The 18,391-nt window shown below is 39.5% G+C and overlaps 1 protein-coding gene across 1 annotated transcript in view; it reads right to left on the bottom strand.

The window, feature by feature from the left end:
- Positions 1 to 14,338, bottom strand: part of jam3b (junctional adhesion molecule 3b) — a 109,364-nt gene extending 95,026 nt beyond the window's left edge. Inside the window, exon 1 of the mRNA XM_017437725.3 lies at positions 14,233 to 14,338. Within this exon, the coding sequence (XP_017293214.2) occupies positions 14,233 to 14,338 (106 nt within the window). The remainder of the gene's footprint in view (positions 1 to 14,232) is intronic.
- Between the last annotated feature and the right edge of the window lie 4,053 nt (positions 14,339 to 18,391).

Genomic DNA, 18,391 nt, shown 5'->3' with positions numbered 1-18,391 from the left:
AAGGGGACCACCACCCCGGTCTGCCAATCCAGAGGAACTGTCCCCGATGTCCACGCAATATTGCAGAGTCGCGTTAACCAACACAACCCTACAACATCCAGAGCCTTAAGGAACTCCAGACGAATCTCATCCACCCCCGGAGCCTTGCCTTTGAATTGTTTTGACTCCAAAAGTAAACTATCTGTAGATGTTCATCCAATGATTTCTATTTTTTTTAAATGTTCCATTGAAATCTGTATAGTTATTCATGAAAGATTTTATTAACACAACAGACAAACAAAGTCAAAAACATTATCATTCACTTAATCAAATTACTTTATTCAGCATCCACCCACCTGCTTTTATTGACAACAATAAAAGCTTATCAAAATAAAAATGACTACTTTCAGGAAAACAAAACAGCAAAATTGTTTCCAAGCTTTGTGTTCACATTGTCTGAACAGGTAGTGCAGTCAGCAGACCGCTTTCCAACAAGTGAACAGAAACATACTTTGTACCACTTCCACTTCAGCTGTTTCATGGCTCAAGGGATACAACACAGCTGAATTATACACTAAATGCATCAAGCTTTACACACACACACACTACATTGCATCTTTTGTTTTCATTGTGTTCCTTGAATCCTTTGAATAATAGAAGTGGTAAGAAGCTTTCTGAAGTCTCAAATTTACTTTAAGCTTTCAGAACAACACTTCCACCTTCTCTATTCATGGAAAACTCAAGCTGCTGCCTCTTAACCTGGTTTGGGTGTACTTCTTTTTAAATTTCTGCCACTCTTCTAAGTTTATGCCTTTCCTGCACTCAAGCTCTGCACTCGCAGTGGGATCAGTGGGAGGAACCGTTGTTGACTTTGATCAGTGGGTCGAGGTTTACTTACCTTTCAGCAGACTGATATATTCAACAGCCGCAGCACCATCAGCGTCAACATATACACAGTCTATGTTCATCACACTAACATTATTGTAGTAACACAGATGTTCTCATGTTAAAAAAGCAACAAACTAAACAAATGTGTCATGCAAAAGTGCAGAGATTTAATTTTAGCTAACTTAGCATCTTTTCACATCTGTATATCATTTTTAAGAAAGAGTTGTCTTATAAAACTGAAAAACAACAACAACACAAAAAAATGGTCCCACTTTTGACTATCTATTACTTTGATGAAAACTTTTGCCTCATTTGTTATACTCCATGCTGTATGACTGATGTCACAGCTGATAAGGGACTAATTACTGATAACTATTGAACATCAGGTCACAAATCACCCTTTAATCTACAGAAGTATGGAAGTATCAAACCACAAAATACTAATTTACAATATGGGTACCTGTATATATATATCATAAATAGTAATTAATGCAGTTAATAATTAAACTGTAAACACTTAATAAACCTTTAAACTGCATTAAAGGTTTTTAATTCAGTCTGTTTGTGTTTGTAGTGACCATTTAATTAGGTCTAATCATATGCTTTTATTTAAAAATTTAGTCTGTGAGAAATTGGTCAGGTTTAATGATAACAAAAAAGTTACATTTAGGCATCCAAAATATTTTATATGGTTCAAAATAACTATGTTTTATATCATATGGATTACAATGTTGCAATAGATGAAAATAGACATAATGCAGATACAGACTTGTGGCAAAGGTATAAGGTGGTATGATAAGTCAATAAAAAAAATGCTGATGAGGCAGAAACAACAATAGGTAACCCCGCCTAAAAAAAGAGAACCACAAGGTGCAAGAAATCAGGAGGCAAACAAGATGATGGAACAATGACTGCATAAGAACCAGAAGTATAAGTCTACTGGAAACGATGATTACTAGTGGGAACAGTTGAGACTAATGGAAGTTTGAGAAGCAGGTGTGAATGGTTAACTGAAGGACCCACAGGGAGCTGAGGAGAAGCAGGCTAAATGTCACAAAAGGAAAACTAACAGAAAACAGACTGAACTCCAAATAAAAAAAAAACAAAAAAACAAAGAAAACATGGTCAATATGTCATGGTTTTGGATAGTCTGACCCACATGCAGAAAACACTCTCAGGAAACCAGGAAAAAATGTAAGATTTATTGACAACAATAATGAATGATGTAATGTTAGGAGGACACAGGGTGAGGGATCCGGGACCAGGGGAGAACACCAGGAGGACTGGAGCTTCTGGAGACAGATGGAGAAGAGGTGAGTAATGCAAACTGGATCTGAACAGGAGATGCAATATGAGTGTTTACGCATGGAGATGAAGGAAGTCTGCCAGGGAGAGGTGAATGGGATCTGTGGCGAGAATGAATGACCAATGCAACTAACACAAAAACTAGGATCATGATATGGACAGCCTGAAATGAGATATATGGAGCCTAGATAAGAAATTCCTGTTTCTTCCAACAGACCAAAGACATATGACAAGTAACTAATAGGTTTATCTTGAGCAGCGTTAGCCCAGGGATGGACTCTGTCAGTAGTCTAACTCACCTCTTACCCAGAGGCTGATGGGATTGTCTCCAGAACCTGCACACTCATATCTTCTAAACCCATGTGAGACTGTTCAGGGTTGCAGGGAACCGGTGACTGTCTCCAGTGGTCATTGGTTGAGAGACAAAGCACACCCAGCACAGGTCTCCAGTCCCAGGAGCAAACAGCCATTCACATTCATTAGTGTGAATGGCTAAGGCCAATATTGAGACTCCAGTTAATCTAACCTGCATGCATTTGAACTATGCAAAAAACCCACATGCAAACAGACAGACAGAACCAAGGCAGACACTCAAACCCAGAAAAGCTAAAAAGTTATAACCCTATGAGAGCTGAAACAAAGCGTAGGCTTCTGAAAAAGTGTAGGTTTTTGAAAAAGTTTTAGATTCTCATTTTCAGTCCACATCTGCAAGAGCACTTCTTTATACATCTCTAGCAACAAGTCCTTCAACATAAAATATTTTATACAGTAAGGTCCTGATGTAGACTGAAAGCATGAATATCATTTGTCTCTGTTTTTTTATTCACTAAAGTTCCTTTTACTGTCACTGTCCTGTAATTGAATATAAAAAGACACAGAAAAACATAAAACAACGCAAGTGGACTTCTGTTTTGTAGTTTAAGATGTTTCAATTTCTCAATTTAAAACTGGAGAGTGTGGAATTCCAAGCTTTGACCTGCACATGATGCTCCATTTAGGCAACTAAATTCACATGCAGATTAATCTCACTCCCCTCCCTCATGAGGGTCAGGGTATTTGTTTGCCTAGTTCACAAAAAGATGTTTTAGTCGCATGTATGTAGGTATGAATTAGAGGGAAACTGAAAGGGTATAAAGCTTAACGCTCCATTGTAAGTTTGAGAAATCTGAAATCTGAGACACCCTCCACTGTTTAAAGTTGTTTTTCTTGTTTGACGTAAATGGCTTTTTTGTCTGTTCAAAATATGAACATTTTGCTCCTCAATAGAGTGTTCCTTATCCTTGAGGTGTAGGTGAACAGCTGACTTGTCCTGAGGAGCTGGCTCGCATGTGGTGACCCATACATCTGTGGAGAAGCTGTTTCTTCAGTATAAAAGGCTGAACTACATACAACACACCACTCAGTTATTTTTGGATGCATTGTCCTTAGAGTGAACCAGCCTCTGTCTGAGAGTCCTGTTGGGTTTGAAATTTTGTTTTTGAAGCTTTCAAGTTTTCAAAGGAGTGGCTAGATGGGCGCTACTGATAATGTTCAAGTTGCACTTAAACAAAATTTGTAACAGTTTCAGGAGATTTATTATACAGCTGTCATATATATATATATATATATATATATATATGTATATATATAAAATTCCCTTCTCACCCTCCGCGGGTGGTCTTTGTTTCATCCTCTGAGCTCGGGTCCTCTACCAGAGGCCTGGGAGCTTGAGGGTTCTGCGCAGTATCTTGGCTGTGCCTAGAACTGCACATTTCTGGACTGAGATGTCTGATGTTGTTCCTGGGATCTGTTGTAGCCACTGCTCCAGTTTGGGGGTGACTGCCCCTAGGGCCCCGATGACCACAGGCACCACTTTGGTCTTTACCTTCCAGGCCTTTTCCAGTTCCTCTCTGAGGCCCTGGTATTTCTCCAATATATATATATATGTAGGCTCTTTAAAAGATATTGTAATGTAGGCAATAGGGACTCACCTTCTGATACAGGCCTACTTGGGTTTTTTGATTGTGTGAATGCTTATTGTCAGACAAACACACACAGACAAAGGTAATTATGTTGTGTGGGGGATAATGAGCACCTGATATTTAGATAAAATATATAGATCATGTTAATGAATCTGAAAGATGATGTCACTTCTACATGTGCAGTTTGGACCTTGCCTACCACACTAGGTGGAACTGCTTTCTATGACAAGACCAGGTCTTGGGTGATTATATTCTCTATTTTTATGAGAACATTACTGAAGTGGTTTTCTAACTCTATCTGAAATTATTTCTCACTTTCTGCTGGACATTTGTATTATCAGATTATTTCTTTATATAAAAGTTTCTTTCTTTCTTTCTTTCTTTCTTTCTTTCTTTCTTTCTTTCTTTCTTTCTTTCTTTCTTTCTTTCTTTCTTTCTTTCTTTCTTTCTTTCTTTCTTTCTTTCTTTCTTTCTTTCTTTCTTTCTTTCTTTCTTTCTTTCTTTCTTTCTTTCTTTCTTTTATACCTTTCTTTTTCTATTTTTTTCTGCAAATGTTGGTTATCTCAGTTTTCTAATCCTTAAACAATTCATTTAAAGTAATTCTGGAATAGCAAGATGGTATAGCTCAGTAAGTCATTAAAACCCATGGGGGATGTTTCTGGGTCCACACCTTACACTCTGTGGACTTCATCAAGCTGTGATGAGTCCAACAAGCTGACAATCCCAACTGCTCCATCAAACAGCAAAGGAGATTCTGTCTGAGATTCCCTGCCATCACCTGTACTGCCCTCTGAGCCGATGCATTACTCTAGCCTTGATTAGAACTGACTGGTTGGTACATGCAGTGGATAGATTTCTCATGAACTGTCTGGATTCCTCTGAAACCATCTGTGCTAACTGTCACTTCTAAAAACACTGGAACGTGTGAATTTACCCTTTAGTTTTTCAATGACCTGATAACTTAAATTGTTTCAGGTGAACTCACTCTAAGTATCATGAGTAGTAGTTTCAAACTACCAGACAGGCATGAGTGGTTTGCTCTTTTGGTACATATTTGTGAACTGACTGAGAATGTGCATGTCATTGTCCAGTCAGGTAAGGTTCTGTTTGTCTCTTTTTAGGATGATTTCAGTCAGCTTTGAAACTGCCCCAAACTGCTTTCACCGACTTTCATATAAAACCTTTTTCTCAAATATTACGCACAGCAATGCATTTTCTATAAACTCTGTGAGGGCTAAGTTCTCACCCCCACATTCTTTCATTAAATGTATTACGTACTCATTTACCCCCAGCAGTTACATGGAACCAGTAGCCATGTTCAGTATTGGTATAGCCAATGCTTGGCGTGCTTCTATTGTGTTGTTTCGAGAATTTCCCATTTGTCATTGTAGTTAAGAAGAAAAATTACAGTAAAACAGTTATCTTCTAAAACCTCAAAGTCCAAATAAGAACATTAATCACGTTTCAATGAAGCAGGGAAATTATACATTCAAGGATTTTTGTGGAGATGGCATATACAAAGATCTGGCTGGCAGGTTGTGAAGAAGCCAATGCATTACTTAACTGCACAATGTATTTATTGCATAGATTGACACTGCAGCAGAATGTAGCAATCATGTCTGGCATGATATTTGTCTATTTTAAAGAAAAAAAGATGCTTAACAAGGAATTTCTCTGTCCTGTGCAAAAAACTTTGAGCAATGTTTTGATTAAAGCTGGGCACAGAGGAATACAAGCCTAGTGGATCAACAACTCTCGTTTCTATGATGACCTAAAGGAACTGTTGACATTAAGGCTCCCTCCTTATCTGCTTTGATGTGACAAAAATTCGGCAACGAACATACAGTTTCTGTACATAAGGCAGAAAAAAGGATTCAAGAAGAAACTTTCAAGTGTATTATTAACTCTTGTGAAAACAAATAAATGCAGGACTTATACATTTTTTATATTCTAAAAAGCATTTATATTTTTAAATTCCATGTGTTTTCTAAATTTCATAAGGTAGCTTATGATAATAATTTTACTTTTCAGAAGGGATTACAATTTCTATAAATGCTTTGTGTTTGTAATTAAATTTATACTGTGGATAACAGAAATGAGTTGAATTGTTTTCATTGTTTTCATCCATCCATCCTCTTCCTCTTATCCGCGAGAGACCCAGATTTCCCTCTCCTCAGCCACTTGAGCCAGCTCCTCCGGGGGAATCCCAAGGCGTTCCCAGGCCAGCCGAGAAACATAGTCCCTCCAGCGTGTCCTGGGTCTTCCTCTGGGCCTCCTCCCGGTGGGACGTGCCCAGAACACCTCACCAGGGAGGCGTCCAGGAGGCATCCTAACCAGATGCCCGAGTCACCTCAACTGGCTCCTCTCGACGTGGAGGAGCAGCGGCTCTACTCTGAGTCCCTCCCGGATGACCGAGCTTCTCACCCTATCTCTAAGGGAGAGCCCAGACACCCTGCGGAGGACACTCATTTCAGCCGCTTGTATTCGCGATCTCGTTCTTTCGGTCACTACCCAAAGCTCGTGACCATAGATGAGGGTAGGAACGTAGATCGACCGGTAAATCGAGAGCTTCGCTTTTTGACTCAGCTCTCTCTTCACCACGACAGAATTGTTTTATTAAGTTTTATTTTTCACAAGTTTTTTTAAATGAGGTGCCTAAAACAGAATATATTAACCTCTGTTTTAACCAAAGCCAGCCCTGTAAGTTGCTCCTCCTTCCTTATTTCTCTTACAACCTAATGGGCAGGTATTGTTTGATTGAAATCAGTTTTTCATATCATTATCAAACCTTTTTAGCACTGGTTGTTTCTTTCTTTATTTATTTTTTGCAAGCTGTAACTACCACAGACTTTTATTTTTTGGTAAGTTTGAGCTCCAGTGAACCAGCACCCAGTCATGTTTAAATCTGTTGAGCTGCACTTCACAGATCCACTTCTGAAGACTCTTTCTTCCAAAGATCTGTGACAGCTACAAAAAATATGCTGGTTTCAAAGAACTAGTGGACACATTAGTCATAGCCAAAGACAACTGGGATTAGAACTGACCCAATTATTTTGTGAGCAGCTGTATTTTCCAGGAGGTCCACACTGAACTGTGTTTAAAGGTCTCTCCTTTATTGCTTTGTGACAATGGTTTGTGTCCATAATAACAAAATATAATTTAAATATTTTGGGTTTTAATAATCAGACTTGCTGGTGTAGATTTTCAGTCATGGTAAATGGTAAATCCAAAAAAAGGTTAAAAACTAAAACAAATGGACTTCTATTCTGTAGCTGAAGACGTTTTGCTTCTTGTCCGAGGAGCTTCCTCAATCGATAAACTCTCTTTCTTATTCTAGAGACCTGCACGTTCACATCCACAGTAGCAAAAGCCTGCCATAGGTCACGTCGAGAAATTCTAAGGGTTTTGGGAACCTCTTTTAACAACAAACACTGTCCCTCTGCTCCTAAGCAATGTGGTAAAATGGTGTGCCATGCTGTCAATCACAGAGTAAAATGAAACTTTTTTAAAGCCTCAAATATATAATAAAAGCCAAACATTTAAAAGCATATTTGATCATACAGCACAAAGTTAAGAACTAAATGACTCAACAAAAATTAATTCCTGGAAAAATGATCTTAAGTTTTTTTTTAAGTCAGAAAAATGTCCCATTTGTTTACATGGAGGGACAGTACTAAAAGTATATTACTGCAGCCAGCCACTAGGGGGTGGTCATCTTGTGGCTTCAAAATATTGATTTCAGTCCACTCTCTAGTTTTAATATATCTCAATGACTGAGACACAGTGTGAAAGAAGGGTGTGTTGTGGCTCCTGCAGGTCCTCTTGCAACTCAGGCTGTCACATGGTTCCTCAAAGATATGTGATCTCTCTGCAGTCCTGTGACAGCCAATCACCTTCCTGGTCTGGTTCAGGTTTTAAATGCTTGACCTTCTACTTGTTATTTGACAGTATTCGGTCATTTTCTGCACTACACATTATTAGTTATGGACAGTTATACTCTTAGCAAACATTTTTGTGAAAAGTGAAACCTTTTCTTGCAGGTGTATGACTGGGTAAGTTACGCTGTCAGTTATTTTACAGATCTGATTTTCTAGATTTATTGCTAGTCTTGTGCTTTGTTGAGGATTTTGTTGCACTGTGAACTGGAAAATTTACACTTTTACATATTATAGAGAGTTTCTGTTCCCAGCTTGTACTGTGTCGAGAAGTTTAAAAGTAATCTGAATAAAGACAAACAGAGACAGACACATAATGCAACAAGCACTTGAGAAACACTCGAGTGGTTTCAGTTTACAAGACAGAAGAAAACATTTAGCATTAAAGGTTCGAGGTATGTTTTGCATTCAGCAGTGACAACATTTCGATCCATGGGTAAGATTAAGGTTCGACTCATCCTGGTCTGTAGACCAGAACCACAAACCATCAGGATGCATAAAAAAAAATGCATAAACATGTTAAGATGAAGGTCACTGTTGCCTCCTCCATTTTCACAGGAAAGTAAATGTTATAGTTTGCCAGAACAGGACTCTGTTATGGGTTCAAGTTCACAATAAATGCATTGTGTCACGGATTTAAGTATTTTTGAGTTTCTTTTGTATTAGGTTCATTGTTATTTTATGATTCTGTAGTTCAGTTTTATTTATTGTTTACCCTGCGTTTAGTTTTATATTAAGTTCTTGTGTAGTTTTGCTCCCTGAGCCCTATGTGTCCTCTCCACTATTCACCTGCCCTCAGCTCAGTTTTCCTCCAGTCAGCCTGCCACGGCCACCTTCACCTGCCCCGAGTTACTAATCAGTCACCTGTGTCCACTTCCTCATCAGCCTTTGCCTTTATAGTCCACAAGTAAACCTGCAGTTTGAGCGGGAAGTGTTCTGTTAGGTGCTAGTGTAGATTCTCAGTCATCCAGGCCATGATTCATGTGACCAGAGTGGCCCATCAGTGAGTCAGACAAACAGGGACCCTAACGTGCCTCTATTGTTAGGAGAGGGAGAACAATCTGCATGTGATCCAGCTTACATCCCATCTCAGCTTTAAATAGTCCAAAAGAGTTTAACAGCAGAAAATTAAGAGTAATCCAGATCTAAGTAACTGATTGGATTAATCAAGTCAGATTGATAAATATAACTTGGTATCATCAGCATAACAATAAAAATTTATCCCATGCTGTCTAATAATTTTACCTAATGGAAGCATATATAAATTAAAGAGTATAGGTCCAAGCACTGAACCCTGAGGAACTTCATGTCAAACATTGGTGTATGAAGAAGATTCATTGTTAACATTAACAATTGGAATCTATCAATTAAATATGATTTGAACCTTTCTAGAGCAGCAGCAAATGGAGGGGGCGGGACAAGATGCCTGTCAATCATTCTGTACCACAAAAAACATTAAATAAACGGGACTGTGAAAAGTTAGCCCTTTGGAATGACTCTGGGGTTTTTTCGAGACTGTTTGGCACCAGTTTTGTTGTGAGTTTCACAAAATGTGATACAGTATTTTGAGTTTGTGTTTATTAGGTATTTTAACATTTTTATTGTAAACACCAGGGAGGGCTTAGCCCTACTAGCCCACTGATACCAGCCGTTCCTGGTGATCTCATGCAACATTGCAATATCTTTCATAATCTTGTTAGAGTTTAGAGCCCATGTTGAGAAAGAATCTCAGCTACTGCTACACTAAATTTTAGTTGAATATCTGTACAATCTACGGAGTTAGTTATATTTTTGTGTTTGCTAAGGTTGATTAGCTGTGGCCACCATTTTCAACTGTGTTGACTCCAAAAATTAATCAGTTGTTGATGTACATCCACTAATAACTTTCTGAAAATTTCCTAAAAATCCATTGTGATATTTCACTCAAACAAAATTGATTCTATTAGTCAATGGCAAAGTTTTAAAAAAAGATCTTTTGTACAATCAGTTAGCATTCAGAGTATAAAGGCGGAAAGAGAGTTGGTCATGCTTTTTTTGTGTCTGTATAAGCAACAAATGTGCGCGCACATGCACATGTTCATAGTTCAGCTACATCAAAGTGAAGATGAACTCATGAATTTACATTTTTCATTTCAAACATATTCTCAGTCAAAGAATCTACCATCAACTAGTCATGGCAAATCCAAAATGTAATAATAAAAAATAGTGGTGGGCCTTCAGGGCCAGCAAGGCCTTCTCTGCTGGCCTAACATAACCAAGAATCATCATAATTATGATAAAGGTTAATTAAATTTTTTATTTACTTTCCCTAGATATCTAAAAGTATTCATATTTTCTTTGTGTCATATTATGCTCCTTCCAGTGCTGTTGTTTTAGGTTAGAGTTTTTATCCAATCAGAATTCAGCTATCTTATGTTGCCAGAGGCTGTATGAAATCTGCCCGGGCCTTCAGAATCAACAGTGCTGGCGTCTGTGCTGTAAGTGAACGGGCAAATACTGTTGATAGACAGTTGCGATAGCCAATCAGATCACGAGTTGTGTCAGTAAGGCCCTCTATCTGGCCTCACGTTGAATGTGACATTTACACGTCCTGTGATTGGATATGGATACTTACGAGTTTGAGCCACGGCAGTGCTATGCAGATCAACAGAGTCACACCCGGGACTGTTAACAGTTAAAAACTTTTTTAACCTACAATGGCTGAAGGAGAGCAACACGTTGATTTGGTTGCTGATATACTGGCAAGGCTGTTTTCAAGACAAACTTTTCAAGAGAAGCTAGATCTCGTTAGAGGAGGACGGCCGACCCCTGAGCTAGCTAACCTGTCTCAGAATGGATTTTTTGTTGAAATAAGTGTTTTTTGGGGGACACAGCTGTTTTGGTGAGTGCAAATATTTTATTTATTTTTGACAGTAGCATACCAGATATGTTTTAATTGCTGATGCGGGTTTGTTGATTTTTAAAATGTGCCGGATAAGAGCCCATTTTGTACACAACTGAGGTGATGCAATGCCAAGTAGTGCTTAAGTGTGTTTCTAACTACTCTCCAATCCTGGTGTTATAAATGCTGGCATAATGAAAGGTATTTATTGGCTAAGTTGACATCACTGAAGGCCTAAGTGTGAAATGCACCGCCCGCCACTGATAAAAAAGCAATAGGACAATAAAGAAAATAGTCTACAAGTGGAGGGCATTCAAAACAACTGCCAACATGCTTGCAAATGTGGAAAATGTTGTTGTGTTGTGTTGCTGACCTCCTTTCTGCAGCGTCTGAGTGGCATGGGCGGAGCCTCCTTCCGTTCACCTGTGGGTGATCCTACTGACGATCCTCCAGCCTACTTAAGCTCCCGGTTGTGAACCACTCGCTGTGGGAACATTCCATGTCTTTGGTACATGTACAGCCTCTTTTCTTGTCCCTCGTGATGATCCTCCAAGTAAGCTTGTTAATTTGTGTTTTGCTAAGGGTTACCAAACAGCACCCTTTCACGAATTCACCTGGCATCTCTGAGTATCTTTGCTGGACAACCTCCTGTGCACCTGGAGCTCCTTGTCAGCTGTCTTTCGCCCTGCCACTCTCTGATCTTACCCTGCTAACACAACAACTGCTCCATATACCTCCTGAAGATCTTTATTCCTCCCCTCCCGAGCCAGCCTCTACGTTGATCCCTGTAAGGTCAGAAGATTTGGTACGACACTAGTCCTCCTCAGCATTCCACTAACCAAACCTTCATCCTTTTCCAGATAACCTTCCCGAGAGCACCATTGTAAATAAACTCACTTACCTTTTATCCCTGTGTCCTCTCATTATCGGCCTGGCTCACTCTTGGTATTTACTTAGTAAAACCTAGGAGCAAATACAACATTCCAAGAAAAAAAACGCATCACTACTGTGAAACACAGAGGTGGAAGATGGGGGATCGACTGTAAAAAAAAAAAAAAAACTGAAGCAGAACTGGTCCCTGCAACACGAAAATGACCCAAAACATACCAATAAATCCACCAAGGACTGTCTGAAAACAAAAACAGAGTCCTGAGAGATGCTGGGGAACTTGAAACAGACTACATGCAAGAGAGTTCTCAAACATCTCACAGCTGAAACAATTCTGCATTGAGAATCTTCAGTCATAACATTTTCCTCAATTAGAAAATGCATTTTTGTGAAATACTTTGGTTGAAATAATAAAACAAAGTGAACGTTTGTTGTTTACCTGCAATTAAATCACTTTTTTCCCAGTGATTATCAAAAACAATGTTAGACATAAATATGTGAATAATTATTAATAAAAGATTGAATATTCAATAGGCTGTCCTAATTTTTTGACATGACTGTATAGTCACATGCAGATTAAACTCATTACCTTCCCACTGGAGAGTCATTAGGGTCTTTGTTTGCTTGGCTCACAAAAAGATGCTTTGGTCACATGCATTAAGGTGTGCATTAGAGGGAAAATGACTGGCCATCAGGCTCATTGCTCCATTGTAAAATTTAGAAAGCTGAAATCTGAGACCGCATTCTTTGTTTAGAGTTGGTCTTTCTCATTTGATGTAAATGACTTCCTTCACCCTCCTCTGAAAACATCTTTGAAAAAATCTTTTAACTTTTTTCAGCTTTTTAAATTTATATACATATATATATATATATATATATATATATATATATATATATATATATATATATACTCACTCTCTATATGTAATATAAAAACTTCCATCTCGTCCTATTTGTTCCACATGAGCGGTTCCACTTTCACTTCAAGCTTGGGTCCTCTACCAGAGACCTGGGAGCTTGAGGGTTCTAAACAGTATCTTAGCTGTTCCTAGTACTGCAGTCTTCTGGACAGAGATCTCTGAGGTTGTTCCTGGGATCTGTTGGAGCCACTCTTCCAGTTTGGGGGTCACAGCACCGAGTGCTCCAATGACCACTGGTACCACTGAGGCCTTGACTTTCCACAACTTCTCTATTTCCTCTTTCAGCCCTTGATAATTTTGGAGCTTTTCGTGCTCCTTCTTCCTGATGTTACTGTTGCTTAGCACTGCTACATCTATCACCACTGCTTTCTTTTATATCTTATCTATCACCACAATGTCTGGTTGGTTAGCCATCCCCTGTTTGTCAGTCTGTATCTGGTGGCCCCACAGTATTTTAGCCCTTCCATTCTCAACCACCTTCGGTGGAGTCTACCACTTTGACTGTGGGACTTCCAGTCCATACTCAGTGCAGATGTTCTGGTACACTAATTCAGCCACTTCGTTATTGTGTTCCATGTATTCTTTGCCTGCCTGCATCTCACATCCTGCTATTATGTGTTGGACTGTCTCAGGGGCATCTTTACACAGCCTGCATCTTGGCTCCTGCCTGGTATGATAGACCCTGGCTTCTGTTGCTCTTGTGCTGAGGGCCTGATCTTGTGCTGCCATGATTAGTGCCTCTGTGTTGTCCTTCAGTCCAGCCCTTTCTACCCATTGGTAGGATTTGTTGATATCTGCTACTTCCTCAATCTGCCGGTGGTACATGCCGTGCAGGGGCTTGTCTTTCCATGAGGGTTTCTCTTTTTCATCTTCCACATTGGGTTTCTGCTCCCTGAGACATTCACTTAGCAGATCATCATTGAAGGCTTTCTTCTTGATGTATTCCAGAATCTTGGTTGTTTTATCCTGTATAATTGCTCTGATGCTCACTAGTCCTCTGCCTCCCGCCTTTCTTTTAGTGTACAGTCTCAGCATGCTGGACTTAGGATGAAACCTTTTGTGCATTGTGAGGAGCTTTTGTGTCTTGATGTCAGTGGCTTCTACGTCCTCCTTTGGCGAGGTTATTATACGAGCAGTGGATCTGATGACTGGCACCGCATATGTGTTGATGTCTTGGACTTTGTTCTTACTATTCAGCTGGCTCTTCAGAACCTGCCTTACTTTCTGTAGGTAGTTGGTCACAGCTGACTTCCTTGCAGCCTCATTCTGGTTGCCATTTGTCTGTGGTATACTAAGGTCCTTGTAGCTGTCCTGGACATCTGCAATGTTGCCTTCAGGTAGTTCAACCACTAAAGTTGTGATCACCTTGCCTTTCTTGGACACCATTCAGCTGCACTTATCAAGTCCGAATGACATACCAAAGTTCTTGCTGTATATCCTGGTGAGGTGGATCAGTGAGTTGATGTCTCGCTCACTTTTGGCATACAGCTTAATGTCATCGATGTAGAGGGCTGTTCTACTTTGGAACCAGTATCCATAGCCACTCTTTGCTATCATCTGGCTGAAGGGATTCAGGCCCATGCAGAACAACAGTGGGGATAAGACATCACCTTGGTATATTCTACATTTGATGTTGACTTGATTGACCTCTAGAGTTGCCTTCCACATTTCCATTGAGTTCTCAATGAAGGCCCTTAGGGTCCTTTTGATGATATACAGTTTCAAGCACTCCAGTATCCATGTGTGGGGCATCAGGTCATAGGCTTTCCTGTAGTGAGTCCAGGAAGTGCACAGGTTTGTGTTTTTAGTCTTACAGTCTTGAGCTACAATTCTGTTGACTCGTAGCTGGTGCTCAGCTCCCCTGATGTTGGTGCCAATTCCCTTCTGTGTTCTCATGTATTGACCCATGTGCCTATTCATCTTAGCCACTATGATGCCTGATAGGAAGCATCATAGGCATCACTGTTACGGTTACTGGTTCTTGTTCTGGGAGATTGGTGTGTGCAGATCTTAGTTCCTGAAGCCATGGGGTATTATCATTGTGTGATGCTTCCTTCTCCTCCTCCATGGGGGCAATGCTCCTTATTGCTTTTAGGCTTGATCTTATAACCAAGTATGTCAAGGATCACTGTTGCTGTGGTGTACACCAGCTTATTGTTCTCTGTGATGGTGTCAGTAGGGATACTTAGCAGTGCTGCATTCACATCTTCTAGCAGACTTTCAGAGGGCACACTGTTGATTAGCCGATGCAAGGGGTGCAGGTCATAGGTATCTAGCTTGGTCACAATCTTACTTCTCAGGTCAGCTACCCTTGTATTAGTTCCTCAGGACTCAATCGGACTTGGTACCCATATTTGGATGGGACATAGTCAATTTGGATGATGGGTACTTTTTTTTCTATAGATCCCACATCCTTCCCATATAGCCTCTCTCTCTAGGCTTGCTCAAATAGTAGCATTCCAACAGTGGTGAGTTCTCTGTCCTTGTCCATGAATGTCTTGTTCCAGTAGCCCATTTCTAATCAGAATGTCCTGGTTCCCCGACATCTGACGCAAAGCTTGTTAATCTGGATGACGTTCAAGCCAGCATGGCATCATGTCTCTCACTCATTGCATAACCAAAGTTGTTCAGAGGTTCGAACCCTCGAATCCCTGATCTCCCATACCAAAGTCGTGTGACTTAACTGCTGTGCCAAGCCAACTCCCAGCGGAGAGTTTGGATTCACTAGAAATTAGATGTAGTTTTTGTGTCCTTTTGGACACTGACTGATTAAATTATCCAAATGTTATCAGCAGCAGGTCTCCTCAAACAGTATTTTTTCAAAATAAGTGTTTGTGTTATTTTTATTTTTCTGTTCATAGTTTGACCTGCTGTCTTTTTTGTTTGTTTAGACTAAAGAGGCATGTACGGCAGCGTGTATAGGTACCATTGTCATGAAAAGCTTGGCTGCATGCACTCATCCACTGAGAGTCTGGGCAGACATTGAGCAGACAGGAGAGATGATGAAATGTACATCAAAAGTGGACTGGATGTGGAAAGTGTGATCAACTTGGTTTCTGTCTTAGGCTGCAGGTAAAATGGTCCAAATGAGATTTTTTTCCCCCTCCATGTGACCCATACTTTTTTTTTAACAGGCTGAACATCACAAATCTGTTTTGTTTTGTTTTTCTAATCTGTGACATCATGTTATTTTCTGTGTATGGAGCTTGATGGCGGTCGTATTTAAATTATAATGTGAACAATGGCACAAAAAAAATCAGATCTTCGCAAAAAATTGGAATTGAGCTTTAAGGCCCGAATAGTGAACTAAGTCTAAGTTGGAGACATGTCTCAACTACTACCACACCAAATTTTAGATTAATATCTGTACAATTGATTGAATTGTAACCATTTTTGAGTTTGCTCAGATTGCTTTGCTGTGGTGGCCATCCTAAATTGGGTTAATTTAAAAAGTCATTTAGTTTTAGAGTTACATCCAATGATAACTTTATGAAAGTTTATTTAAAACTTATGCACAAACACAGACACAAAACATTATTGCTCTGCCTTTTCATTCAGTAGGAAGTGACAACAAAAAATAAATAGATAAAAACAAAAAGTAAAGATCAAACAGAGCTAACACCAAACAAAAACTTAGGGACATTTATTTCAAAATAACTATGACAAAAACAGCTCATTCAAAATTTGATAAAATATATATTTTTAAGAGATAGACCAGTATTTTCTTAACTAATATTTACCAACCTGTCAGGACTCTGTAGCTAGGCCTGATGAGAGCAGCACGGCGACGGAACAGACAGACTCTGGTAATAGAAAATTGCAAGTGGTTTATTTACAGTGCGGGTAACTACAGGGTACCGGATGGTTTGTGAGGGTGAGTCCTTTGTGGGAGGGAGGTGAGGTGGTCGGGGGCTCCAGGTGTAGATTCCCGATGAGCGAGTTCCAGGAGGTCGGGGTCGGAGAGTTGCTCTCAGTGTCTCCGGATCAGTTTGGCAGACAGGCACAGGGTAGAGACTCAGATTATGCTCCTTTGGCGGCGGCACGGTATCCAAATCAGCCAGGTTCTCGGGAAAGCTGGTTGCTCGCGAGGCAAACAATGCTCCAGCGCTGGTCTGGTCCAAGCCACGGCCTTAAGTACCCAGCCTCCCTGATAGTGCTGATCCTCTGCAGGTGTGAAGGTACCGACGAGTCGACCAACCGGAGTCGCAGGACACTGCCACCGGGGAAGTAAACTCCCAGATCACCACACAACCATAAACCTTTTTGAACTATAGCATGATTTTCCTGCTGGTGTCAGATTTATTTGGGTCTCTGCATTTCTGTCAGCAGCTCAGTTAGTTTTTTGGCACAACCAAGTCATGTGTTTGACCAGTAAACAAACTGAACAACAGTCAAATATGTCCCAAAAAGTTTAACTTTAGTAGTTAGATGGTTGCCCTGCTGTTCTACACATTCATTATGGCTCACCAAGTACAATGCCCTTGTATCATTATGGGTTAATTCAGCAATCTGGTAATTTCAAAAAAGTTTGAGGTTTTTATTTTTAGGTTCTTATCAGAGTTAAGAACGATGAATTACTCAGGAGGACCTCAATTCACAGTGAGGGGCCATGGGAGTTGGGCAGTCTGCAGTTAGACCATGAAGGAGACAGCTGCTGACAGATGGAGACAAGGGTATCCACACAGTATATTTTTATCCCTCATGTCTCACATCTTACAAATTGATAGACAGACAAGCTCAAAGCTTCTGTCATGTAGAACTCTCCTGCATCCCATGCTCCTCTGTCCTCCAACGTTAAAATAAAAAAATATGAAAAAGACCTGCTCTACAGCAATATGTTGTATTATTTGGATTATCAACAGTTTTTTTTCTCGGTTTTATCTATTCCATTATAGAAACTCACATTTGTCAGCTGTCATAAATCAGAAGATTGCTGTCATAAATCAATCATAGTCAATATAATTTGGCCTTTCTGACAAAAAATAATAAATAAACTTTTAAAGGCACTGTTGGTCTTCAGGATCACTGACAGCTACCTTAAACTAGATTGGAGCTCAAAATGTATAAAAATATAATATATAATAATATTAATAATATTTGCATCATCTATGGCTATCATCTCAAATATTGAACCTGGAACTTAGCAATCTATTAGAAATAAATGTCTTAGGAGTTGCTCTTAGCTACTACCAAGCCTAAATTTAACCCTGTTTGTTTAAAAATGACTTGGCTATAGCTTTTTGCCAAGTTATCTGTGGTAGCCATCTTCAGCTTTGAACAGAGAACTTAGCAATCTATTGCCATTAATTATGTTTAGGAAGTGCTGTCAGCTACTACCACACCAACATTTTATCAACAATATATCTAAAAGTTACTGAGTTGTAGATTTATTAGTATTAGCTTTGGTAACCATCTTAAAATCTATGCAATCTATTGGCATTTAGTTTGTAATGCAGCTTGGGAAAATCATAATTCTTCTGCTTTTCTAATAGCAGACCCCAATAATACTTGCATCAAATTATTTTTTAATATGAAACTGTGAAATTATTTCTGTCAGTCACCCCTTGAGTATAATCAAACTTGGCTTCATCCAAATGTAATATTTAAGTTGCTCCACTAATGTTCATTTCCTTA

Source organism: Kryptolebias marmoratus, linkage group LG13, assembly GCF_001649575.2.
Source record: "Kryptolebias marmoratus isolate JLee-2015 linkage group LG13, ASM164957v2, whole genome shotgun sequence".
In the NCBI taxonomy this organism is placed as follows: domain Eukaryota; kingdom Metazoa; phylum Chordata; class Actinopteri; order Cyprinodontiformes; family Rivulidae; genus Kryptolebias; species Kryptolebias marmoratus.
The sequence above is the reverse complement of the archived record's forward strand: the minus strand, read 5'-3'. Positions and strand labels throughout refer to the sequence as shown.